Raw genomic sequence first — 26,116 nt, forward strand, 5'->3', positions numbered from 1 at the left:
CAGAAATCTTACTACCTACCTTCTCCAAATTACACTTCCTGTTACCTCCCCACCCTCTCCAAGTCATTAGACGTGTAAGGGTAATATTCAGAAAGATGAACTAAGGTGCTTTCACCTTTCCAGAAATTACTGTTGAAACAAAGGACTCTTCAGAGATTTACTAAGTACTACGTTAGCATGACTCCCATGGTCTTTCCTGTCACCCTAGCTGAGAAAACTCTACTGCAGCCAAGCAGGTCTCTAAATGGTAAAAAGAAAGGAAACAGGAAGTCAGAAAACCTTTCTCTGGGGCTGGAGAGAGGGCTCAGGGTTGAGTGACAGCTGCTCTTGCATGATTCAGGCTCCCCACGGCCACAGTAGGGGTTTACAACACCTGTAACTCCAGGTCCAGGGCATCTGACACCCTCAGGCCTCCACGGGAACCTAAGGGCACTTGATGTACACAAACTCACAACAGCACACATACACATAAAAACAAATGTTTAGAAAGAGAAAAACACTCCATCCTTTTGCTTGCTCCATTCAGAGGGAGAAGGGAAGAGAAAGAAAATAAATTATTCTCAGAGTTGATGTCAGCATTTAATACAAACAGGAGACAAAAATCAGATAAAACATAGCTGAGTATATATACCAGTTGGTGTGGACTTGAATTTAATACAGAGGGAAAATTTTTCAATGTGTCCAAACAAGTGAAAGGAAAGCAAGGAAATCAACATGGCAACTGATGACTACAGAGAAAATAAAGGCTTTAAGTAACTTAATAATAGTATTGGTGTAGCTCATTATAGTGCTAACAAGAATCCAGTGTCTTTATAGCTGACACCAGTCTCCCTCCAGCACTCTCCTCCCAAGACTTACCCGATTCTATAAAGAAAAGTCATCTCAGCAGAAGCCTGAGTCAGATCCGAGGGGTCTGGTAGAGATTCAGAATGTGAGTAGAGATGGCAAAGTACTTAGAGCCAAAAGAATTCTAAAAACTTGTATTGTTGAAATTCTTTTTGTTTTTGTTTGTTTGTTTACCTATAGGATCTGGTTGTTTGTGTAGCCCAGGCTGTCCTGGAGCTGAGCAGACCATGCAGGCCTTGAACTTATAGAGATCCACAAAGAAAAAGTAAAAGCTAAGTACCTGATTACTTGTCAAGAAGAAATGTAAGCTGCCTGATTCAAAACAATAGCTGAAAAGCTAGGAACACATTAGTGTTTCCTGCTTTTCTCCAATGTTCCAAGTGTAGTTTCAGCTGTTCAGTAGCAACTACGCAATGTGGTAACAAGCAATTATGTTTCTAGGGCATGAACCCGCACCTGTGTCAACGTGGCTGCTACGGGAAAATCACCTGGAGACTGAGCCTAGCAGGCCGCTCGCACTCACAGTGATGGGCTACTTCCCAGCCCTCTGCTTCAAGACAGAAGCTCACCGGCTCAAGAAGCCACAGCCCATAGGGCAAGTTCTCACGCCACCAAGAACATTTACTGTTTTTCTCCTATGCACAGAGTTGGAAAACACAATAAAATCTACTTGATTATATTAACCATAGAAATAATGTGGCATCACAATTATTACTAAAGGTTAAAAACAAACAAACAAACAAACAACAAAAACCAAGCAAATGTGAATAAAATTGGTTCATGAAAAGCTTGAGAGGGCTTTCATTGCAAAAGTCCACACTTTCAGCCTCTAGATAGGTTTGTTTACATCACTATCTCTAAAGCACAGGTTGATTTTGGAAGCAGGTCACTCACTAAGACAAGCCAGGTACTTAACTAGCTATGGCACAAAACATTTAACCTCACAGCACTGAACACTGATGTCAATGTTCATCAAGAGACGTAAGTCAACCTCGGAGCGGGACAAATACACATTCACAATGGAGAGGGAAGCCAATGAACAAATCTTTAAAAACTCCCACTGATTTGTACACTATATCTTTCATAATTTCACTTGTATTTTCTACTGACACCTTTTGGAGCGAGGATCTCATTATGTGGTCCAGGGTGGCCTCAGATTGGCCCCTGCCATAACTCCTGAGTATGTGGCATCGGGCCGGCTCTTGTACGTCATTAATCACATCAGCAACTAGACTTCTAAGTAGACCCTACAATCTATTATGAGGTTTCCAGTTATGAGATGAACCTGGCAGCTGTGTCCCAGCACACTTTATTGCATCCTGCTTCTGTTTTGGATGCACATGCATGTGTTTGTGTGAGTGGTCCAACAGTGTACATGTAGAGGGTAGGAGGACACCCCTGACGTCATTCCCAGTCCACCATGTGGGTCCTAGGGATCAAACTCAGGCTGCCAAGCTTGGTGGTAGACACCTTTAGAAACAACTACACGGCCTGAATATATGCAGGCAATGTTCCAAAAAGAAACACCTGAATTTGCTGTTCAGCAAGCACTATGCTGAATGGACCGTGTGTGGTGCACAGGACTGTGAGACACTGCTGTCGTCTCTACCACCTCAGATCCTTGGTTTGTTTGCAGCTCATGCTGGCTGAGCAACTTAAATCATGTGCTATGTTGTGAGGCCTACTATGGTGTTGTCTACACTAACTTGTCATCAATCCCTAAACAGTACAACCATCTGTTTATATTTTATTAAGTATAAGCTATCTAGAGATCACTGAAATATATGGGAGTATATACGCGTGTTATATACAAACATGCCGTCTGAAGTACAGAACCTGTAGGATCTGGTACCCACGTGGCATTTCTGGAACAAACTCTCAATAATAACCCTCAACTTCACCTACAGACTTAAAAAAAGTAAAAAGGACCATGTTTTAGATAAAATTCAATGGAAAGATAAACACTACCTTCCAATCCTTTTTACACTGTCAAAAACATATTTAATTTAATGGTGTTAATGTAGAAATTCATTTCAAATTTAGTAAGACACGACATTCAAGGAATAAACCAATAAAACTTCCCATCTTAAAACCAAAGGAACAAATCTTGGACACCTTACATTATAAAATTCAATTCTAAGCAGGAACGGTTACTGTGTAACAAATACTGCTCATATCAAAAGTGCTGGTGGCGAAGAGTTTGGTGTGTCTTCTCCCACAAAATGCTTGGGTACATACCCACCTATCTGTAACTGTAGTAAATCTTAAATGTTTAAGGTGCTTGAAGGTTGCACTACTCAGATTCATCTGCTACTTCATCGTAGCAACAACTGATCCAGACAAAAAGGCAGTCACTTTCTAGTGTGCGGCATTTGTGGAGCTGGAGCGCCCTCTACTGGTAAGGAGCAGGACACGCTCATCAACTGTCCTCCGTGTATTTTTTCATTGATTCGCAGTTCGCATCCATCCTGAAGCATCCGAACTGCTATTCTAGCAATGTTCTTGGAGTCATCGAGGCCACTGTGAGGCCGCCCATCATAATCCATCCCTAATTTTTCAAGCATTATTGTCAGTTTGGTTTGGCTTCTGGGAACCTGGAAAATAAACAGCTTAGTAAGTAATTTAGGTACTCTGAACATTTAAATTGAAAAAGAAAAAAACAAAGCCAGCACCTATTCTAGTTTTCCCAGAGGAAAGCAATTTAGCTGAGGCATAAAACAAAACCCTCAACACAGCAATTATGAATACGCTCAAGAACTTTAACGAAGAAATGAGTGAGTGGCTGAATGAAGACCAGGAAAACATAAACAGATGGATGAAATAATAAAAACGACTCAAGACATGAAAACAGAATCTAAAAGAGGAACAGAATGACTAAGAAGTCAACGCCGAGCATGGCGGAACATGCCTTTAATGCCAGCACTCGGAAGGCAGAGGCTTCTCTGTGAGTTCAAGGCCAGTCTGGCCTACATAGTGAGTTCCTAAACAGCCAGAGCTACATAGTAAGATCCTGACTCTAAAAAGACTAAAGGACAAATAAATTTTTAAAAAATGGAAATGAAAAGCTCAGTAAGTCAAAATAAAAAGCTCAGGGGAACCAAAGTGGAGAAGAGAACTTCAGGCCATGAAAACATAGTAAAAAAGAAAAGATAACCAAAGAAAAGGATAAATCTTAAAACAAATAAACAAGACAAAGAAACAAAAAACCCAGGCACAAAATATCCAGGAAATTGAGGATGAGAGACTACACAAAGACCAAACCTACAAATAATAGGTACAAAGAAAGGAGAATAAACCTAGGTCAAAGGCACAGAAAACGTTTTTAACAAAATCCTAAAAGAATTTCTTAAATCTAAAGAGATGCCCATCAAGATTCAAGAGGCATGTAGAACACTACATACACAGGACCAGAACAGACTCCCCACGGCACTGCATGTAGAACTCTACATACACAGGAACAGAGCACAGACTCCCCACGGCACTGCATGTAGAACACTACATATACAGGACCAGAGCACAGACTCCCCACGGCACTGCATGTAGAACTCTACATACACAGGACCAGAGCACAGACTCCCCACGGCACTGCATGTAGAACTCTACATACACGGGACCAGAACACAGACTCCCCACAGCACTGTAAGAATCAAAACAGATGTACAGAACTAAGAAAGGACATTGAAAGCTGCAGGCAAAGACCCGTCACATATAAATGCATGCAACTAGAGTAACATCTGACTTCTAATGGAGACCCTCATGTACAATCCCTAAAAGACACCAGGCACCAGTGCAGACTACCACACCCAGCTAAATCATCAGTCACAATCTCAGGAAAAAGAAATATGTTTCTTAGAAACTGGTACATAGGTGTGGGTCGGTGTGCCCATGGGCTAGAGAGCTGGATGCCCATCTTCCAGTCCTAACCAAGGTATTGACCAGTGGGGAGTGAACTGACAATGGGTAATGCTGAGAAGGGAGCCCATGATGAGGAAAAGGGAGATATTTCCAAGCTGTGGGACAGGGAGGCACGCTAAGACCGAAGCAATTCTCAGTGGTCTCAGGCGGTGAGCTGCTGTTTTGTAATCCAAAACAGTAAAGTGAGGAGGCTGTCACTGCAACCAGACTGACTGAACTTATGAGGGCTGGAGCTGCGTCATGGCTCACTTTTTTCCTTTCAGATATATCTTGAATGTTCTGTAACATTTAAAATATATATGTGTGTATATTTTAAATTCCCAAAATGTGTGGCAAGAAAAATCCACAAAAACAGGGAATTTATAAAACATCATCAAAGGACTAACAAGCCACAACCAAGCCATGTTAAAGTAGCAACAAAAAGCTGGGACTTGATTTAAAAGGAAAAAGGGTGTACAATTGGCAGCACACTCTCCCAAGTGCCTGGTAACTTACTGCTTACGAGGCAGCCAAGTGGAAGGAGCCCTCTGGAGACTTGTCCTTGGGTTACCTAGCAATGTTAATGATGCACATATCGTGTGACCCCCAGTCCCATGCCCAGGTTTATACCCCAAGAAAGTAAATACACGAAGACACCAAAGACACAGGCAAGAATGTTTGCAGCAACACTGTTCAGAAACTCCTAAAGTAGAAAAAACCACTCTCCCTGCACTGCTGCTGTCAAATGTCATTTTCAATACAGTTTTAAAGAAAGAGCACCTTAAAAAATGAAGCTACTTTAGACATACTTCATCAAAAGATGTTGCAAAGAGAGAAAGATGACACAGGATCTGAGACATGACAGAAAGCAAAGGAAAACTCCCAATGGGGTTTCAGAAGACTGAAGGACAAACAAGTTAAAACTACAAGATTAACGACTCCAAGAAAGTATGCCTGAAAGCCACAGACTGAGTCCTGAGAAGTGTCAGTTTGCCTTGTTGAGTACCAGATCTCTTGCCAGCCAGGGGTCGCGGACAGGCCTGCAATCTCAGCACTCTGCAAGAGCTGTAGCTCAGCATGAGCTACACGGTGTGGCTTCCACACCATTGGAAGAGCGAGAGAAAGTGGGTTTGTGTGTAGTCTCCACAGTCACAGGACATAAGCCTCCGACAGTGACTTGATTATAAGGAGGCAAGGGGGACAGGCGTTTGGGGGCAGGGGTGTTAGTAGAGCTGAAATACTCTTCACTGTAGGAATTCAACAGGTATGTCAAATTCAAATACAACATACACATGCAACTGAAAAGCTGCGAAGGTCTCATAATACAAAAACAAAACACAATAAACTCCAATACCATTTGTCCCACAAGCAATCTATGTATGAATCTCTGCCCAGTAAAGGTAATGCACTAATTGAGAGTAAAGGAGGGGAGAGGAGCTGAGGTTCTGATCAGAACACAACCGAGATTCTAAAAAGTAACAATGAAATGGCTTCATTTCTGTAAAAAAACACTTTTTAAAAAATTACAGGGGAAGGCATGACAGCTCAGCTGTTTAATTTGTTGCTCTTGCAGAGCACCCAGACTGGGTTCCCAGCACCCACATGGTGGTTCACAATCATCTCTCACTCTTGAATTTTTGATCTTAGCCATTCTGATGGGTGTAAGATGGAATCTCAGAGTTGTTTTGATTTGCATTTCCCTGATGACAAAAGAAGTTGAGCATTTCTTTAAGTGTTTCTCAGCCATTTGATATTCCTCTGTTGAGAATTCTCTGTTTAGTTCTGAGCCCCATTTCTCAATTGGGTTTTTGGTTTTGGTGGTGTTTAATTTCTTGAGTTCTTTATATATTTTGGATATTAGACCTTTGCCAGATGTAGGGTTGGTGAAGATCTTTTCCCAGTCTGTAGGCTGTAGCTTTGTTCTGTTGACAGTGTCTCCTGCCTTATAGAGGCTTCTCAGCCTCATGAGTTCCCATTTATTAAGTGTTGACCTTAAGGCCTGGGCTGTTGATGTTCTGTTCAGGAAGTTTTCTCCTGTGCCAATGTGTTCCAGGCTGTTCCTCACTTTTCTTCTAACCGATTTAGTGTCTCTGGTTTTATATTGAGGTCTTTAATCCATTTGGATTTGAGTTTTGTGCATGGTGATAAATATGGATCTACTTGCATTTTTCTAAGATCAAAAACTCAAGTGACAGCACATGCTGGCAAGGATGTGGGGAAAAGGGAACACTCCTTCATTGCTGGTGGGAGTGCAAACTTGTACAACTACTTTGGAAATCTATCTGGCGCTTTCTCAGAAAACTGAGAAAACAAGATCCAGCTATTCCACTCCTTGGAATATACCCAGAAGATGCTCCAGTACACAACAAGGACATAAGCTCAACCATGTTCATAGCGGCCTTATTCATAGTAGCCAGAACCTGGAAACAGCCTAAGTGTCCCTCAGTAGAAGGATGGATAAAGAAACTGTGGTGCATTTACACTGTGGAATACTACTCAGCTATTAAAGACAAGGAATTCCCGAAATGTGTTGACAAATGGATGGAACTAGAAATGCTGAGTGAGTTAATCCAGAAGCAGGAGATTGGGATAGATGTTAGAACATCCTAATGGGACTCTAGGTGAGAGAAGTATGGGAAGATGGGGAAATAGAAGGATCCAGAGGGTCCTAGAAACCTACAAGGAGAACATCAGGACAGGCGGATCTGGGCCCAGGGGTTCTACTCAAACTACTGCACCAACCAAGGACAATACGTGCAGTAAACATCGAACCTCTACTCAGATCTAGCCAATGGACAGGACATTCTCCACAGCTGACTCTGCCACGAACTCTGGTGCCCCATATTTGACCACTTCCCCTTGGTGGGGAGGCCTGGTGGCACTCAGAGAAAGGATAAGCAGGCTACCAAGATGAGACTTGATAGATAGCCTATGACCATACAGTAGGGGAGGAGGTCCCCCTCAGTCACAGACATAGAGGAGGGGAATAGGGTGAAAGCGGGATGGAGGGAGGATCGGGCGAATAAAAGGGATGGGATAACAACTGAGATGTAATCTGAATAAATTAACTAAGTAAAAAAAAAAATCATCTCTCACTCCAATTCCAGCGAATCTAACAACATCTCCTCTAAAAGCACAGGCAAACGTATAGTGCACATATATACATGGCAGGCAAAACACACACATAATAAAAAAAAAATTAAGTCTCAAAAATTTAATACCTATACAAAACTATAGCCAAATATATATGTAAAATAGAACAAACACAATTAAGAGTACAACTAATAAAATAAAATATTTACCTTGTAAAAGTTTCCATATGACTTTCGAATATTGATCCACTTTTTAGCGAAAGGAGGGTACTTGAGTCTGCTAAGTTGGCACTGGATGTTTAAGAACTTACTCATATCCCAGGAACTTATAAAGAGAGAAAAAATGTGTAATGCACATGCTATGCTATTACTACAAAAAATATCTTACGTTGTTCTGTTTGTGCTTTACTTACATTAACTTTCTCATATTCACAAAATATACCAAACTTAGAAAGCGTGGTTCCTAGAAAATACTTTTAAGCATTAAAAAGGAAAAAAGTGTAGTATTTTCTTCATAAATCAATTCTTACTAGGCTCATCTTGATTGCTTTTCTGGTTGCAATTCTTGTCCAAATTTCTACCTTGCTGAGTTCTTCTGTGTAACTGCTAGGGTTACATGTTATATCAAATTAATCATTTTAGTTATGTTCTCTACTAACTCAAAAACAAATTTTAAGAGTTAAAATATAATTTGGCCTGCTATTTCTCCACTACTTTGAAGGCTGCAGCACACAGACCAGCCAGAGCTACAAAGTGAGACCTTGTCTCAAAATAAAAACAATCTAGGTTAGTATTGAGTATGCAATGTGGAAATTGAGCTAATTTAAATGTGGCTTTTCTTGGGCAAAGAGTCATAATAACAGCAACTTCAGGGGGAAATTTTATAAGCCCTCAACTCAGCTACTATAAAATTAAAAACAACTGCGCGTCCTAGGAGCCCATGCTTCTCACCAACTCTGAGCAGACTGCCCGAGCTGCCTAAATTACTTCTGGAGGCATCAGTTACTATTTTTGCTACTACTCTAATTAAAACAACAACAACCCTCATATCGATTTTCAATGATCCATCCCAGAATTTAAGATTTTAAAGAACTCCCTCTACTGTGATATACAGAAATGGCTGTCAGTGTTAGCAGGCACACTGTTCATGTTTAAAATCAGTGAGTTTTCTAAAGATGCCCGTCAACACTTTTCTAGATGTCTAATATCAATGATGATGTGGTTAAGTCCCATGTGCATGCCCTGTCTGTGTGAGCAACACCCTGACATAGGAGCACACCACCACGACATGAACACAACAGAAGCTGTTCATGGCTTTTTCCTTCACCTTTAATGGCACTGTGGTACAGTGACCTCGGAACATCTATAACCCTTCTTTTAACCCTCCAGACTTTCCTATATAAGGCTTTCATTTCTCTTCTTTTTGGGGGGATGGGTTGTAAGTAGATTTTTGAGATAGGGTCTCAACATACAGCCCAGGCTTGCCTCAAATTCACTATGTAGGCTCTCTTGAATCCCTGACCCTCCTGCCTCCAATTCCCAGGTGGAGTGTCCTGACACCCAGCTCTCATTTCCTTTCCATTTAACAAGTAACTCTGGACTTGGCACTACAGAAAGTGTTACGGAAGTCTATTGGGTAATAAAAGGACATGCTCTGAAAGGACTCCAACTTCCTTACAAAAAGATCACCCATCAGATAGTTAAGTCAGCATGGCAGGTAGACATCTCAATGGCTGCAAGAGATGCAAAGACCACTGTGAGTGGTGATGCCAGGGTGAAACAAAAGCACAGGTGCTAAGATATAGAACTTCCCACAGGGAAGAAAACATGAACTGGGCAGACAAAGGGTAAGTCCTCCAAATGAATGGGCAGCCTGAGTAATGGCGGGTAAAGCATGAATGTGTGTAGAATGTGTGGCGATGAGAATGTGACACAGCTGAAGGTCTCTGTGAGCAAACAAATGCCACGACAGACATGGGCTTCCAAGCAAATGTCACAATGGACACAGGGATATAGGCAAAGCTCTTCACTGTTAAAGAGGATTTGAAAAGTACTTCCCCACTTACCCATCTGTTAATATGCAGTATTTGTACTTGGTTCCTAATTCCTTTGACTTCATCCATTCAATTACTTTTTTCAGGACCTGAGGGAAAGCATCAGCTCTGTCTACCTGATCCTGAAGATACAGAGAGTGAAGTTAGCGCAGTTACCACTTGAAGCCCTACAGCAAACCCCGGCATAAACTGGAGGGAAGCAAACAGTTGTGAACTGTTCAACTTACTGTGGTCTCCATCCCTTGGATCTACTTACCACCTAAATTTCACCTGAGACAATTAAGAAATCATTTAATAGCCAAGAAATTGGGATGGCCTTCAAGTGAGTGTGTAATTCTCCCAAAATTAAGAGTTAAGATAGTCCCGGCTTGTCAACTTGACACAGGTGACCCAGAGTTAACTGGGAAGAGTGAACCTCAACGGAAGAACTGCCTGGATCAGAATGGCCTGTGGGCAGCCTGTCCGGGAAGTGTCCTGACTACTGATGCAGGAGGGCCACAACCACTGTGGGCAGAACCATCCCTGTGCAGGTGCCTAGGGAGCCTGCTGTATAAGAAAGCAGGCTGAGCCAGAGCCAGAGAGCGAGTGAGTGAGTGAGGCAGTAAGCACAATTCCTCCAGTGTCTGCTACCATTTCTGTCCTGACTTCTGTCAAGAATGAACTGTGAGTTCAAAGTATAAGCTGAAATAAACCCTTTCCTCCCACGTTGCTTGTGGTTACAGTGTTACAACAACCCAGGGGCTCTCTCAGTGATAAACTGACTCTTTGGACAGTGGGCAAATATTTCACCTAAGCTACAGCCCCTAAGAATTTTCCCGCTCTCAAACCTTATACTTGTCCACACTACACTGTGCCACAGTATGTGTGTGGCACAGCAGACCACACTGTCACAGGGCTGGACTTTCTAAAATGTCAGTCTGATGCATTTTGTTTGTCTCTTATTCTTGCTTTCAGGATCATAGAACCCTTCATGATTTGCTTGCTCTGTCCAGCTCACGCAGATTCTCAAGAGCCCACAGATTTGAGCCGTCCTACACTGAGGTCTGCCCCAGCACACCCAAGATGCCCATTCCTTCCTTTCTGCCCAGTATGTATAGAGATGCAGCCCAAGCTCATCATAATGAAGACAAAGGCAGCCTGATCTTCCAACACAGATGTGAGCCCTCTGCACGGACGTCTGCACAATCTAAGAAAGCACTGACCTGTCACTCTTCCTACCCAAACTGTGACCACTGGCTTATTCTGTCTGATCCCCTGACTTAGAGACAACTGAAGCAGAAACTGACTAGACAGTGGGCATGAAACTGTGTGGAGAAGATGAACAAACTAATGAAGAAAGCAAATAAATTAACAAACGTCTACAACTAAAACAGACAAACCCAGAGACTGACCACCAACTGTAAACAGGCATGTTCTAAAGCCTGTCTATGAGCAGAGCACAGCAACACGGATACTACTAATGCTCCTTTTACAATGATTGCATCATTACAACTTTAGGGGGTGGGTAACAAAAATGCTACCAAGTGTAGTGCTGACTCTTTGGCTCTGACTACTGTTTCTGAGGTAAGGGCCTTCAAGTGCTGCCCAAACTGATCTCAAACATCTGTGCTCATGAAAGCCTCCAGTTTCATTACTGCACTCACTACTCTCTCAGCACGTGAGCCTATAGCACACGCCATTGCATCAGCTTTTTGGTTTGTTTTGTTTTTAAATCTTTATCATGGAACAGTGCCTATAGAGACCAGAAGAGGGCATTGGATCCTAGGTCTGGAGTTACAGTTGTGCGCAACCACGTAGGTGGCTGCTGGGAATGAAACCTGCATCCTCTGGAAAAACAGCCAGTGCTCTAAACCCCCGAACCATATCTACAACCCCCTTTGTTGTTGTTTTAATTACAGTATGAAAGACTTTTACCAAGCAAGGAAAACAGCACATTAAATTGTTCATAACATTATTTTTTAAACTACCCACAAAGTAAATCACTGATTTAAAATTTAAAATTTGAAATAAACCACCAATAAAACCAACAGAAATTAAAACACAGAATAATCACCTGAGTAATTCCTGTAAGACTGATGCAGAAATCTGAAAGCTTCGCATTAACCTCTGGCCTCACATACTGCTGAAATGTATCTTCCTGCAGGGCAAGGACAGGAGGCAAAGTGACAGTACATGACACAGACACAACAAATCCAACCACATCAGAACTGTATAGCTACTCAGAGCAGATCACTGCAGAGTTCCTAAGGAGAACACCCTCCAACAAAAAGCACTCTGATATTTAAATGTGAAGACGCAGCTTTAAAAACAAAAGTGTCTGAAAGCAAGCCTTCAAACCAAAGCTGAGGTAAACATTTTTTTTGCCACATAAGATGTTGATAGTGGCCACGTGGATGCTAGGAATAGAACCTGGATCCTCTTGGAAGAACAGCCAAGTAACTTAATCATTACTTGGGGGTTTTGTGTTGTCCAAGGCAAGGACTCACTATGTAGCCTTGGCTAACCCTGAACTCATCATGTAGACAAGGTTAGCTCTACCTGTCTCTGCCTCCAGAGTGTTGGGATTAAAAGAGCAAACAGGCACACTCAGTTTTAATTTATTAATTTAAACATCTTAAATTTATTTATTTGTGAACATATGTGTGCAAGTACCACATCACAAATGTAGAGGTCAGAGGACAACTTGGGAGTCGTCATTTGTCTTCTCCTACCATGCAGGCCCTCAGCCTAGGCAACAAGTACCCCTTGAGCAATCTTGCCAGCCCCACTGTTTGTAACTTTAAATAAAAATCTGTCAAAGGCGTAACTGCTTTTGGCATTACAATCAGATAATACTAAATACACCACAACAAACAATGACATAAAGTTACACAGAGTCTGCTTGGTGGTGAGCACCTTGAATCCCAGTACTGAGGAGACGGAGGCAGAGGGATCTCTAAGTTCAAACCCAGACCAATGTATATAGTGAGGTCCAGGTTACATAGTAAAACCCCATCTTAGAGGGTGAGGTGGGGGTAAGGGTGGGATGTGGGACCACTTTCAACAACATGTTATATAGGCCTATTCATATATGGACCACGTACTTAAAGAAAGAGTGGCCTGAGGAAGAAGGTCCACAAACAATGGCTCCATCCCTAAATGGGATAAACAGGTGGGCTTTACTTAAAGGTGAGACCTAAAGCTCTGTGGGGCTCTGGGAGGGGACTAGCTGGATATCTGCTGGAAAATGGTTGGCATTTTTGAGAAAACAGAAGCAAATTGGTATAGCAGGAATGGACTGAGTGCAAAAGGAAGTATATAAAAACAGGAGACAACCCAAGGTAAAAGGAGGATAGATCACACATGGAATATTTAAAATACATTTTTTTATTTGAAGTTAAATCAGGAGTCAAGGCAAGGTTTTGAAAGGGTCCCTTGGGCCACTGTGTTGAAGCTGGCTGGTAACAAGGATGGAGATACTGACCAACTAGATGAAGAATTAAGCAGGCAACAGAAACAGTAAGATCGCGCCTCAACGAGTGGAAGCAGAGAATCAACTCACCAAGTTGTCCCCTGACCTTCACTCATGGGTACAACACATGCACACACATGCACCTTTATAAACTTTTAAAAGAGAACACACAGCTTAAAAATCGATTGCAGTGAGCATAAGGGAGGAGAGGAAGGAAACTAATAAGGACAAAAAAGTGTATGTAACGAATATGAAGAGTTTTTCCATAAAGAAGAGGGTGGCCGGCAGTACAGTGGAATAAAATGAGGGTTTTCTTATGGAGGGACAGCGTGTGATGAGAACACATCAGACGACAACACATCCTAATGTCTCAATGAGGGAAGGACAGTGCCAAATCAGTGCCCTGAACCGAGAGAAGAAATGACATCATGAGTCATCTGCCTTCACAGCTGCCATTTTTCCTTTTCATTTGACTACAAATCTGTTTTGGAGAAAGCAGATTTAGAAATGGGCTGGATTATGCAGGTGGCACAAAGAGTAAGAGACCCTGTATCACACGGGGCGAGGGGAGACTACCTCCCTGAAGCTGTGTCACACGGGGCGAGGGGAGACTACCTCCCTGAAGCTGTGTCACACGGGGCGAGGGGAGACTACCTCCCTGAAGCTGTGTCACACGGGGCGAGGGGAGACTCCCTCCCTGAAGCTGTGTCACACGGGGCGAGGGGAGACTACCTCCCTGAAGCTGTCCTCTGGTGGAGGGGGAGAAGAACGAAACTACAGAGGCTTTGAACAGAAAAGTTACGTATTACCACGTTCAAGGCCTTGCTGTACTTAACAAATAGACTGATGAGGCATTTTGATATCTCCTTACTCAATTTTATAAGGTAAAAAGTATTATTTCGAGGAGTTCATTCAATGATGTCATGAACTAACAATGCAATGCCAATAATTACCTAGGACATATGTATGGCGTGGAAATTAAGGTTTAGCTGTTTCCCCCATGGATTAAGCACTCAATTGCTAGAAACTATCCTCTACTCTCACTGCACATCAGAACCACCTAAGGAACTTGAATAACTTTATTGATGCCAGGGCCCCTCACAGAACTAGATTCTTCTCTCTGGGACCAGCACCAGGCACCACTTCCCTAGAGAATGGTATCTACTCAGATGTTCTAAATAACAGAGAAACAACAACAACAACAACAACAACAACAACCCACAATTTTTGGTCTGGAAAAGAAGAAAAGCAGTTCCTGGAATTGCTTCAATATGGTTTTCCTATTAGCCACGCAAATACAGAGCTTACCACAATATGCAAAAATCTCCCTTTACAGTTCTGTGTCTAGCTAAAACGGCAAACAAGACCCCCTGGCTTACTAATGACCACCAGAATAGTTGCTACTAAAAATAAAATGAAAAGGCAGCAATTCACTTACGATTTCTAAGGTGTGTGTATTCAAGAGAACAATAGGAAACTCAATGATTTCATGGATGAACTCAGCTGGGTTTCCCTCTTCACACGTAGCTTCGAAGTCAATAATACAGATGTAGTCATAGTAACTGTCCACACAACTGCTTTCTTTCAACATCAACTTCTGCTTCTTGTAGTAGTTTTTCAGTCTCTTCTTGAGAACATCCTTGACTCCTCTAAAAAACATAAGATCAGGTAAATGTTAGTCAAGCCACAACTCCTGAAGGTGGGCACTGGGTTGCATAGCTGCAGCCACAGCGTAACTGACAAATGCTAGCCAAACAAATATTAGGAAAGAAAAACTCAAAGCTAAGTTAGCAAAGAGCCAATGAAAACAAAATGCTTAATATGACAAAATCTTCCTTCACAAGGTATTTTCTTCATTGTCCTAGTATTTTAAGCCATAGCCTTGCAGGTAGGTACACCTAACACTGCCCTGTATGGTAAGTCACACATGATATAAGAACTGAAGCTAACAGGACAAATGTAATGTTGAGTAAGAAAATTTGGATGAATCGAACACTTTGTACTCTTTCTTCTGGCATTCAAAGGGTTAGACAACTAAACAAATAAGGGTACGAAAGCATTATGGCCCAAAGTTGAATGTCTTATGGCTACTTCAAAAGTAAGGGAGGCCATCTCACCCTAGAACATGCTCTAAGGGAACACTACCATACTTAGTAAGAATCTGACTAAACCTAGGTTGTTCGATTTCTTGGTCACATCGCCAATCAGTGACTTAACACTTACATGTTTTAAGCTCTTTGCTTTCCTTCCTAAACTGCCACATAAGCACTGAATAAGAATCCTACCTATGAAAACACCAACCAGTTGCTTGCTTTAAGACACAATATTTTAGTGTTTTCTTTCTTTTGAGACAGTCTCCTATGCAGCCCCGGCACTAGGCAGCCCAGGCTGGCTTTACATGTGGACATCCTCCTGCTTCTGCAGTCTCCTAGGTGCTCAGACTAAAGGTGTATACTACCATGCTTCGTTTTAGTGTTATCTCTAAACCTTACCAAAACCTAGAAAAGCCCCTCAACCCTGTTCATGATACTGAGTCACCTGTGAGATGTAACCAAATTATTTTTATTAATTTCTTTTATCTCATTTTATTTACTTACTGTTTCTCTAAAGAAATGGCAGTGCAATTCTGATGGTGGCACAAACACTGAACTAACTGCCCAGAGTAGAAGCTCTCCTCTCTCACGTCGACCTTGCTCTGCATATCCCAACAGGCTGTCCTCAATATTTCTACAATGGCTTCTCTTAGTTTCTTGGGCTATGGCAGAGGCTGCCATGATCACAGCAACAGCACACTGCCTCACCTCACTGAAGAACTGAGCACTAAGGCAGGCGTGGTGGCGCACGCCTTTAATCCCAGCACTTGGGAGGCAAGGCAGGCGGATTTGAATTTGAGGCCAGCCTGGTCTACAGAGAGTCCAGGACAGCCAGGGCTACACAGAGAAACTCTTGTCTCAAAGAACCAATAAATTAACTAAAACAAAACAAAACAAACAAGAAAACAAACAAACAAAAAAAAAAAACTGTGTGGACCATCTTCAGTGCCTTCCTTCTGTCTCAAGGAAAAAGAAGCCTTGAGCATAGGGTTCCTTCACTTGCCTCAACTTACCATTTCAGTATCACTGTCAAACATTCCTTCTCCCCACAGCACGCTGCTACACCAGAAGCTATGATTATACAGCATTGTGTGCCGTAGTCTAAATAATGTGGCATGCCTTTGAATTCTTTTAATTGTACAACAAAGAAAGAACATCTGACGGAAAACACACAAACAGAATAGAAATTACAAGGTTTTCTTGTTTAGTTTTTACCTTCTTTTTGCCTGAAACATGCTCCTTCCTTTTCCTATTTGGCATAGTTTAACCATCGCATTTCTGAATTCCTGTTACAGACACACTGCTTTGCACCCTCAGCTGTGCTTGGCCTGAACCCCAATACCCTGACAACACTAATTGTGACATTTGTGTGTTTTCACAAGACTGAGATTTGCAGAGTGGGGGGAATGTATCTGGGTTTACCTTTATAGCGTCAGTGTCTAGTGTAGTGCTTAGAGTTCAATACAGGCTTGTTGAATAAATGTATAAACACACATTTAGACCTTTAGCTCCCATGCAAGCCAGGAGTAAGCAACTGATCTTCACACCTGGGAAGAACAAAACTTTTCTCAGACAATCTTCTGTAGGCCACAGGTTGTGTACTTTCATAACGGAAAGAATCAAGAGAAAATACAGTAAAAATGTTCCTTAAAATTATGATAGAGATGATCCGGAAGGGAAAACAGGTAGGTGTTCTTTTGAAAAGTGGCACAATTCTATCTGGAAACGAGTGGAGGCCGTCACTTAGAAGGAAGAATTCTGACTGCCCTGAAACAATGTTTTCAACTATTATATATAGCCAGTTTGCTTTTCTTTGATGTTTATCAAACACTACACGTGTTTTTGGATGCTAAAAGCTATTCTTGCCACATACCTCAAACTTTTAAAAAAGTAAGTGGGGAGAGTTTTGAAAACTATGGTACACTTTCTCATTCAATACAGGTGAACGTGATGGACATTATCAGTTACTTCAGAAACTAGAACAGTGACTGACCATAAGTGAATGATTTCTACCTGATTTCAGACAAGCCTCCTTCATAAAATTATCAGTAACTAAGGAGAAATGTCTTCTATCGTTCCAACTAAATAAGCAACTATAAAGCAAAATTTCCAAGACCAGCATGGTGAAGCAAGCCTGTCCAACTAAATAAGCAACTATAAAGCAAAATTTCCAAGACCAGCATGGTGAAGCAAGCCTGTAATACTGCACCCAGGAGGCCGACGAGGAGGGCTGTGCGCTCGAGGCCAGCTCAGACCACATGAGACCTTCTATCACCAGTAAAAATTAAGTAAACAACTTGCTACAACAGATAGGATTATACAGCTATACATTGATAGTATATTTCTAAAATATTCACAAACTTTGATTCGGAGACCTTCTTTTGACATCTAAAGGAAAGCAATGGAATTGCACGCCAAGATTCATGCTAAAGAATATAAATTACAGCCATGATCTGAATATCTCACGGGAGGAAATTTTTATGTATTTCTTTATTTTTACTATTTTCAAAGTGAGCACCTACTCCTTTTGTAACTGGAAAGTTAATCTGGTTTTTAAGAACTACTGCTTCAAGTAACAAGTTAAAAGTTAGTTATAATTACCTTGTTTCAAGCTTAAATTCTGAAAGTTTAGCTCTGAGTTCCTCCTTACTCATTCTGTTAATACAACCATTTGCCATTGCAATCTCTTTGTAAACTGGGTCGCTGAAGTCACTTCCGTTGGAGGTAATGAACTTAGATCCATCTGTTTCTTTGCCATCAAGTCTACATCGCTGCTTTTTCTATGAAAAGGGGGAGAGAGGTGATTTATAATTAGTGCAAATAAATTTTTAAAGATGCAAACTCCTAAAGGTTCTACATTCCACAAGTACAGTGAGAGGTTTCCCCATGGTGCCAGTGGAGGAGGGCAGGAAGATGAAAGATGTGCTTCCAATATAATTGGCTCCACACTAGCCTGAGTCATGAGATTCCTTTGAGGTAATGAAGCTAAGTAAAAAGAGGACAGATACTAGACTCACAGCCTTTGCAGGCAGCAGCTGACTGTTTACTAGCAGCATGGCCTTGGGCTATTAGCCTCTGATCTGCAGTTCCCTCACCTATACAAATGTAGTTGTCCCAGATGGTATTTGGTAATAATAAACAGTATTTAGGTAGTATTTATTCTAAGTATGAGATTGTATGAGCGGACTAGCTACTAGTAAACGGTGATTTTCCTTATGATCATCAGGCTGTAAAGCTGATCACAAACAATGCCCCCAAACTTAGGAATAGGCCATTTAAGTGACCATTTACATCACTGTGCTGTGCACATATGAACCAATGACTTCCTGAGAACTTTTCAGCCTGGCTTTATTTCACAAAGTAACAGAACCAGCCCTAAAGGAAAAGAAAATGTGGTAGTCCAGTCCTAAGACCTCCTAGCTCTTGAACCAAACAAACACTCTGTTCAAAGCTCACAATTTAGGACACATATTCTATCAGTTATTCGAATCTACAATGTTGCCTTTCTGTCACACAACTCCAGTCTATTTTCCTCTTATGCAGACCTAAAGCAAACACACTAATTTCTAAGGGATTTTTAAACTTAATTATTTTCTATATACAGTGCTACAAATATGTTATGTTTTCAGAACTGTCAAAAAAAGTTTGCTATTAACATATTAATGTGTATTTACTTGGTCATAATTTACTATACGGTCCCCAAGTGAACTTTATTAATTACGGAATAAAGAGGAATCCCTGCCTTAAAAATGATCTGGAAGGACCAAGGATTAGCTCCCACTCTCAGCTTTCAGCTCACTGTGGCAAACACTGTAGTGTACTGCTAGGTGCTGTGCTAGTTCTCACTGCCTTGAGAAATTTCAATGCATGAATTGTTGATGAGCAGGAATAACCTTGTCAAAAATACACATTACAAAACAAAGACCTTACTTTATAAATTAATATACGCTTATACAAATGTTTTTAAGATTACCCTGCACTTTGACCAAATAATTAGCTTTCATGAACACTTAAATTCCTCCTTAGACATTATCAGGATAATTTATTCCTTATATTTAAACTCACAATGAGTTTTAAACTCCATCTTTATTCTTTGCTCATGTAACAAAACTGTCAACATTAAAGAATACTTTTTAACCAAAACTGACATCTTAGTTAATACATACAAATTCTCTTGACTAAATCCATTCTCTGATACACTTAGAAGAATTCTTATCTAAAATCTATAGCTTCAAAAACTTGCCACACAAACACAGCTATTCTCGACATATAAATGATGATTTCTACATTTACTTCCACTGTCAAGGCCCAACTCCAGCCTTGATTTTGTGAAAACTGTTTCTTCCCAAATTTCAGGCATACACTACAAGTTCTCAAGGTGTGTGTGTGTGGGGGGGAAATAAACCTACAAAGGAACAAGAGGTATTCAAAACCCCACAAACAGGATTATCTGCAAATACACATCCCTTTACTAATTTAACACCCAAGATTAGCACTAGCATGTACTCCAGCCTCTATATCCATCTGTCATGTCACACAACGGCTTGGCCAGATAAGATGGAGATGGAATCACAGCACTGGAAGACTCATTTTCACAGAATCTTGACATTCTGTAATTTTTAGGTACCCAATTAAGTTTCCATTATTACAAGCAAGACATCCTTTTACACTATGGAAAAGGATCATGAACTTTTACGCTTATTTGCTACACAGTAAAGAAATACTTTAGTGTAGAACTTAAGGACAGGTCTGCACACTTTCCTGAATAAAAATAAAAGTATCTCATAAAACTGCTCTTCTTTTTCTAATAGAAGGGGGTTCTCTATCTTCCCCGTTGAAAGCCTTTTTAAAAGGAACACAGCCTACTTGGTTCAAAGTTTTATAAAGTAACTAGAAAGCAACCACTTGTAAACAAAACCTGTTTCCACAATCCTACTGCCAAAAACTATGCCTACCTATTTACAAAAAGAAAAGCTTTTGCATCTGCACACTGAAACAAAAGTGTCCAAACATTAAAATGCCTCTTCTTTCCTTCTATTGGGTGACATCAACTGCTGAAATTAGAGATGAAAATTTACTACTTAAATCTCAAAAACAAGAAGAAACTTTGTGTGGCTGAAATCATGGGGAAAAAATGATACATGTATTAAGAGTACTTAACAAGGTTTTTAACAAATAAAAGCCTCTAAAAATCAATCTAAAAAGACCCAGATCTCCAAAGCATTCTATCTCAAAGTTTCAGGAATTTGAAAGACAAGAATATTTGACTTCTCATAAAAATCAGCTAAGCAAATTAGCTTTAAAACAGACTCAGATGATGTTATTGAGAGCATGTATTAGAATGAAAGAGGTGTCTTTCCCGAGAAGGCAAATGGTAACTTCTTTCAGCCTTAACTACCAACATAATTAAGGGAATAAGATGAAGCTATAAAGATCCAGAGAAGCACGCCTGGGACACTGGAAACCCAAGATCCTTAAGGAAGGACACAGGAAAGGCAGAGTGGGCAGCAAAGAAAAGATACGCAATACGAAATGTGCAAAGGCGGCAGGGGCAACCTGAAGAAGGCACTGAATGAGTGGAGCAAACCAGATACACTCAGACTGCTAAAAGATCACTCTAGAGACCTGAGAGATACTTAACCATTAAGAGCAATTTCTGTTCTTCCAATAGGACCGGGGTTCGGTCCCCAGCATCCATATCTAACCTCCTCTTCAGGTCTTTGCAGGCACCTGCACACATGTGGCACCCATTTGCACACATACACCTTAAAAAACGAATTTTTTTAGGGCTATTTTGACCACTACACGGAGGTGTAAATAGGAAGAACAAAGGCAATAGGAAGCCTCTCCTGACATTTTAGTTTTGAGCCCAGCCTTTCACGGCCCAGCCATCTCTCTAGCCCTACGAATACCCTGGATTTCTAGTGCTCAACTTCTATTACGAAACATCAACGGGTTTTAGCATCTCGCTCAACAAACCGGCGTCGCTAGCTAACACTAATCCATCAAGATGAGTAAGTCTGGGGAGCGTCTTACAGTCTTGCCGCTGTCGTGAGAATGTACCAGCCAGGTACCAAATTACTTAGAAAGCCGTTCCTGGCTGGGTTCTGGGCGAGATAGCAAGGGATCGGGGAAAGACGGGGAGACCTCTGAAACGGGTGCAGATGGCAGTGGGTCGGTCTGGGGCTGGGAAGGCGCAGGAGCTAACTCAGCCAATCAGCGCCGCGAAGCTGACGGAACGGCCAGGCGCCCGCCGAATGTTTACGCAGCATTCTCACTCGGAACTTCCCGCCCGACCTCCTCCTCCTCCTCCTCCTCCCTCAAGCAGCGGGTGCTCGCCCCGACAGGGATGAGGCGGGCTAGGGAGCGAGCGAGGCAGCCCCGCGCGAGCATCCTTACCTCCATGCTCAGCGGCCGGGACTCCTCACAGTCCGGTCGCGGCGTCTTCTGCTGCGCCGCGTCACCGCCACGATGCCGGTCCCGCTCGTTCTCCATGCCTCCTCTCGCGGCGGGAAATGGCCCCTGACGCTCGCTGTCACTCCACGGAGCCGCCGCGAAGCTGCCTTTCTCCCTCGAAAAACTACCGCGCTCGCGTTCCCGCGGCGGCGGCTACACAAACTCCGCCGGACGCCTCCTACTTCCGGGAGCGTGGGGCGTCGTCACGCCGCGCAGGCGCAGTGGGCGGGAGGCGGGAGGCGCGCGCGCGCGGGAGCGCGGCGGGAAAGAGCTCGAGTGTAGAGCGCTGTGGGTAAGTGGGCGCAGATATCCCGCAGTTTCAAAGATGATAGTGCCCATTGCCTAGGACGCGCATGTGAAGCTGCCCTAATTAGTGTTTGCTGCAGGTTGTAAGGTCTTTCTCCCAGTAGTTTAAAAATCCATTTATTTTCATACTGCTTTGAAAACGGCCAGTGTGGGCTTTGCCCTTCTGCAGATGCATTCCTCATGTCTAGACAGCGCCGGTTTTCTCTCGGCCATTTACACTCTTAAGTTTACAGGATTTCCCTCTTTCCGTTGCTGTTTGGCATTCGGTGACTTTTTCAATCACTTCATTTAGGAAAAGTTTTATTCATTATTTCTCACCACCACCGCCCCCCCCCCCGCCCCGCCTCCTTTGCGTTCATGGGTGTTTTAACCTGCACGCTTGTCTGCACTGCGTGGGTGCAGTACCCGAGGGGGGCATTGGGTCCCCTGGGATGGGAGTTAGAATCAGTTGGGCGCGGTCATGTAGATGTTGGAGTTGCAAATGCTTTTGAGAGACAAAGGAGAAACCACCACACCAACGGAAGTGTCCGGGCAAGGCAAACTTTACCCTTGATCAAGTAGGTACGCTCACAAGAGTGAATACACAAAAGACAAGAAGTGCGCTTGGGGTTTATTCTAACTTAGGTAGTGGCTGTGTCTCTTCCTCTTTGCTTGAAAACCGTTCTCACAGTCTTGTTCAATTGACTAGTCTGAAAAGAAATGGAGGAAGGGGAAAGGTCACCAGGCCGTCAGATTCCTAGAATATGAGAGCAAACAATGTTTCTTCTCAATCTGGAGAATTGAAACCTTTGCAGAAAAGTTTTACAAGGTGGGGGGAAACGAAAAGATTTTAATTCTTTGTCCTAAACACAAGTTTCATAGTATTCATAGAAAAGACTCATATTTGATATTTTTTTTACACTGAAGATTGGACCAAGGCCTCTGGAAAAGCCACCTCTCCAGTCCCAAATACTGCTTGTTTATTTTTAAAATATTTTCTTCTATGTGCATGACTATTTTTGCTCACATGTACATCTATGTACACTGCGTGCATGTGAAATGCCAACAGAAGCCCCAAAAAGGGGTGTGTGAATCCCGGGGATTGGAGTCACAGATGGTTGTCAGTTGCCATGTGGGTGCAGCGAGCCGAATGCTCCTCCCCTGCAGAGCTGCAAGTGCTCTTAACTTCAAGAGCTTATTTCTAGGCTCTTCATTGGTTCCTGAAGTGTAGCATTTCTCTAATTCTTCTCTATTTGGGGCTCATAATAGCGATTAACATTGTGCTTCTGCCTTTCATGCCCTTCCTTCTTTTCTAGTCCCCAGACTATTAGGTAGCTACTCAGCTAGCTGGCTTGAAGGTCATTGAGGATGGACGCCTCCCCACTTCATAATCAGCAGCTTTTAAGACCAGAAACTGAAACTACAGGACTGTGGTTTCTAGTCAGAAGAGAGGAACCTGAGTTGTGTCTCTAGATTACTATCTATCCAGCCTGAGGCCTTAGGGTAAAGAACAACAGCACTTCATTGTTGTCTCCTAATCTAAATAGGCCTGTCAATCACCAGGGCAAGGGGGCGGGGAAAACAAGTCCCCTAGAAAAGCTGCCCATTCTAGAGGCAAGAAATAGTATAAAACATAGCGAAAACAGTTTTGCACTGTGGTCTCTTTGGCCTTTATCCAATCTCACCCATTAATAGTACGTCCTACATAATGGTGCCTTTGGCTATTGACCACACACCTTGAGAATGCTCCATTTACTCTTTAATCATCCTGGGCTGGGAGAGACGGCTCAGTGGTTGGGAGTATGTATTGGTCTTGCAAAAGATGGAAATTTGCTTTCAAGCACCCACATTGGATGGCTTGAAGGTGCCTGCAGCTCTGGCTTCAGGGGATCTGACACTGACACCACAGAGGTCACAAGGACCAGGGAGCCAAATGGACTCCAGAGTGACATCTAGAAAGACCCCTAATCTGATTCTGCGAATCCCTACCTTGGGGCTGTTGATATGGCTCAGTGGGGGGAAGCGGCCACAAATTTCTACCTTATTACTTGGCTGTTTCTGCCTGCTATTTTTCTTATTTATTACATTTTTCTTTGTGCTTTTTTTTTTTTTAATTGAGCCAAACAAAAACTCGGAGATGTTCTGTTGACTTACTTCAAGTATTTGGTCCCATAAGAAAGGCAATCATGAGACCATAATGAGTGAAAAAGACTAAATGGAATTTAAAAGATGGGGCAAGCCACATCCTAGAAGCAGTGATGGGTGTTTACGCATGTGCAAAGGAGGGTGGCTGTCTTGAACAAGTCCACAGTGCTACCTGTAGCAGGACTCCCGCCTTTTTGAGGCCAAAATGCATAACAGAATCCTCGCTTCTCAGAACTTCCTTTGCAGTTTTTGCTTGTTTTTGGTTTTGAGACAGAATCTCACTCTGTAGCCCAGGCTGCTTCAGCCTCCCTGGTACGAGGATTCCTCTTCCATTTTAAAACGGTCTCTCTCCCTCTGCCTTCACAAGTAGAGGCAGGTCTTAGTTACCTTTTTCGGTTGCTGTGATTAAAAAAAAACAAAAAAACAAAAACAAAAAACAAAAAAACAAATCCCGGTGAAAGCAGTTTCAGGAAGGAAGGGATGCTTTGGCTTCACAGTTTGAGGCTGTGGTCCACCACGTCAGGATAGTCAAAGTGACAGCACGAGCCTGAGGCAGCTGGTCTTAGTGCATCTCTAGGAAGAGTGCAGTGAGTCTGGTGCTCGCCTGATTCCTCCTTTTCTTGCAGTCCAGGAACAAGCCCTTGAAGTGGCACACTTAGGGTGACTCTCCTGCCTCAGAGTCGTTAACCTGAGGTGTAGGAGGGTTAACACCATCCCTCACAGGCACACCTAGAGGATTCTCCCATGGGTAATTCTAGGTCCTACCAAGTCAGCAATCAAAATAAACCACCAAACCTTATTCTTATGAATGAAATTTTTTTAAAAGGCTTTTTTGTTTCCATTTTTTTTTAATTTTTGAAATTACGATATAATTATGTCACTCCCTCTTCCTTCCCTCCCCTCCCCTCCCCCCACCCCCCACCCCCACTCTTCCCATGTACCACCTTCCTCCACCATCCTCTCAAATTATGGCCTCTATTTCTTTAATTGTTTTTGTTGTTGATGATGATGATGGTGGTGGTGGTGGTGTGTGGTATTCCTAAATATATACATTCAATACGCTCAGTCTGCTAAAGCTACATCTTAAATACCATTTCAGGGCTGACCACTTGGTGTTCGATAACCGACTTGGTAGCTCTTCCCTGGAGAAGACTATTTCTCCTGGTCTCAGTACTCCTCATTTGCCTGTGGTCCTTCGTCTAGAATCGAGACTCCATGAGATTTTTTAATTCCATGTTACCATGTTTATTACTGTCATCCTTGTTCAAGACTTACTTAGGCAGCCATGTACCAATAAGGCTTTGTGGGTGGAGCCTCTTTGACATTTCTAGGAGATGAAATCTCACAGCAAACTTCCTGATCCTATGGGTCCTAAAAACCTTTCCATCCCCTCTTCTGCTCTGAATCCCCAGCCGTAGGTACAGGAGTTGCATGGTATATCTATCTGTTAAGCCGGGAACCACAAAGTCACTTGTTCTCTGCGTTTTGATTGGTTGCAGCTTTCTCTGTTGGAAGCAGACCTCCTTTCTTTGATGAAGTGTGAGACCTATACTTATCAGTGGGTATAAGGATAAATATTTAGAATGTAGCTAGGAATTGTGCTGGTTTAGAAAAGTGGCAGTTGCAGTTTCTCTTCCAAGTCCCATCACTTTACTAGTCCTGAGTAGTTGTCTGGGTTTGCAGTACCAGGCATACTTTCCCTCTTGATGAGTGGGTCTTCAGTGGAATTAGAGAGCTGTTGGATTCCACTAAGGTTTGTATGCCACTCCTGTACCCTTGGGGATATTGTGTCATGAAGTT

At 42.4% G+C, this 26,116-nt stretch overlaps 2 protein-coding genes across 13 annotated transcripts in view; one reads left to right on the top strand and one right to left on the bottom strand.

Annotated features, from left to right (window-relative positions):
• Positions 1–566: 566 nt before the first annotated feature.
• ERI1 (exoribonuclease 1) lies at positions 567–22,060 on the bottom strand. The gene is made up of 7 exons (XM_084760134.1): positions 21,830–22,060; positions 18,032–18,210; positions 14,776–14,986; positions 11,940–12,023; positions 9,899–10,008; positions 8,043–8,157; positions 567–3,440 (listed from the first exon to the last, which is right to left on the bottom strand). Exons 1-7 carry the CDS (start codon positions 21,923–21,925, stop codon positions 3,198–3,200), a joined length of 1,038 nt encoding a protein of 345 aa, XP_084616260.1. The 5' UTR covers positions 21,926–22,060; the 3' UTR covers positions 567–3,197.
• The window catches only part of LOC311585199 (uncharacterized protein), a gene marked incomplete at its 5' end in the record, with an annotated part of 68,151 nt that continues 63,980 nt past the window's right edge, over positions 21,946–26,116 (top strand). For 11 of the 12 annotated variants that reach the window (XR_014775126.1, XR_014775127.1, XR_014775128.1 and 8 more), the window contains one exon: positions 21,946–22,178. Coding sequence is in view for 3 of the 12 variants with exons in the window: in XM_084760137.1 (XP_084616263.1) it covers positions 21,946–22,178 (233 nt within the window). The remainder of the gene's footprint in view (positions 22,179–26,116) is intronic. The other variant, XR_014775134.1, reaches the window with a different exon arrangement.

The sequence above is a fragment of the Acomys minous genome (genome assembly GCF_964271855.1).
Source record: "Acomys minous genome assembly, chromosome: 15".
Classification (NCBI taxonomy): Eukaryota; Metazoa; Chordata; class Mammalia; order Rodentia; family Muridae; genus Acomys; species Acomys minous.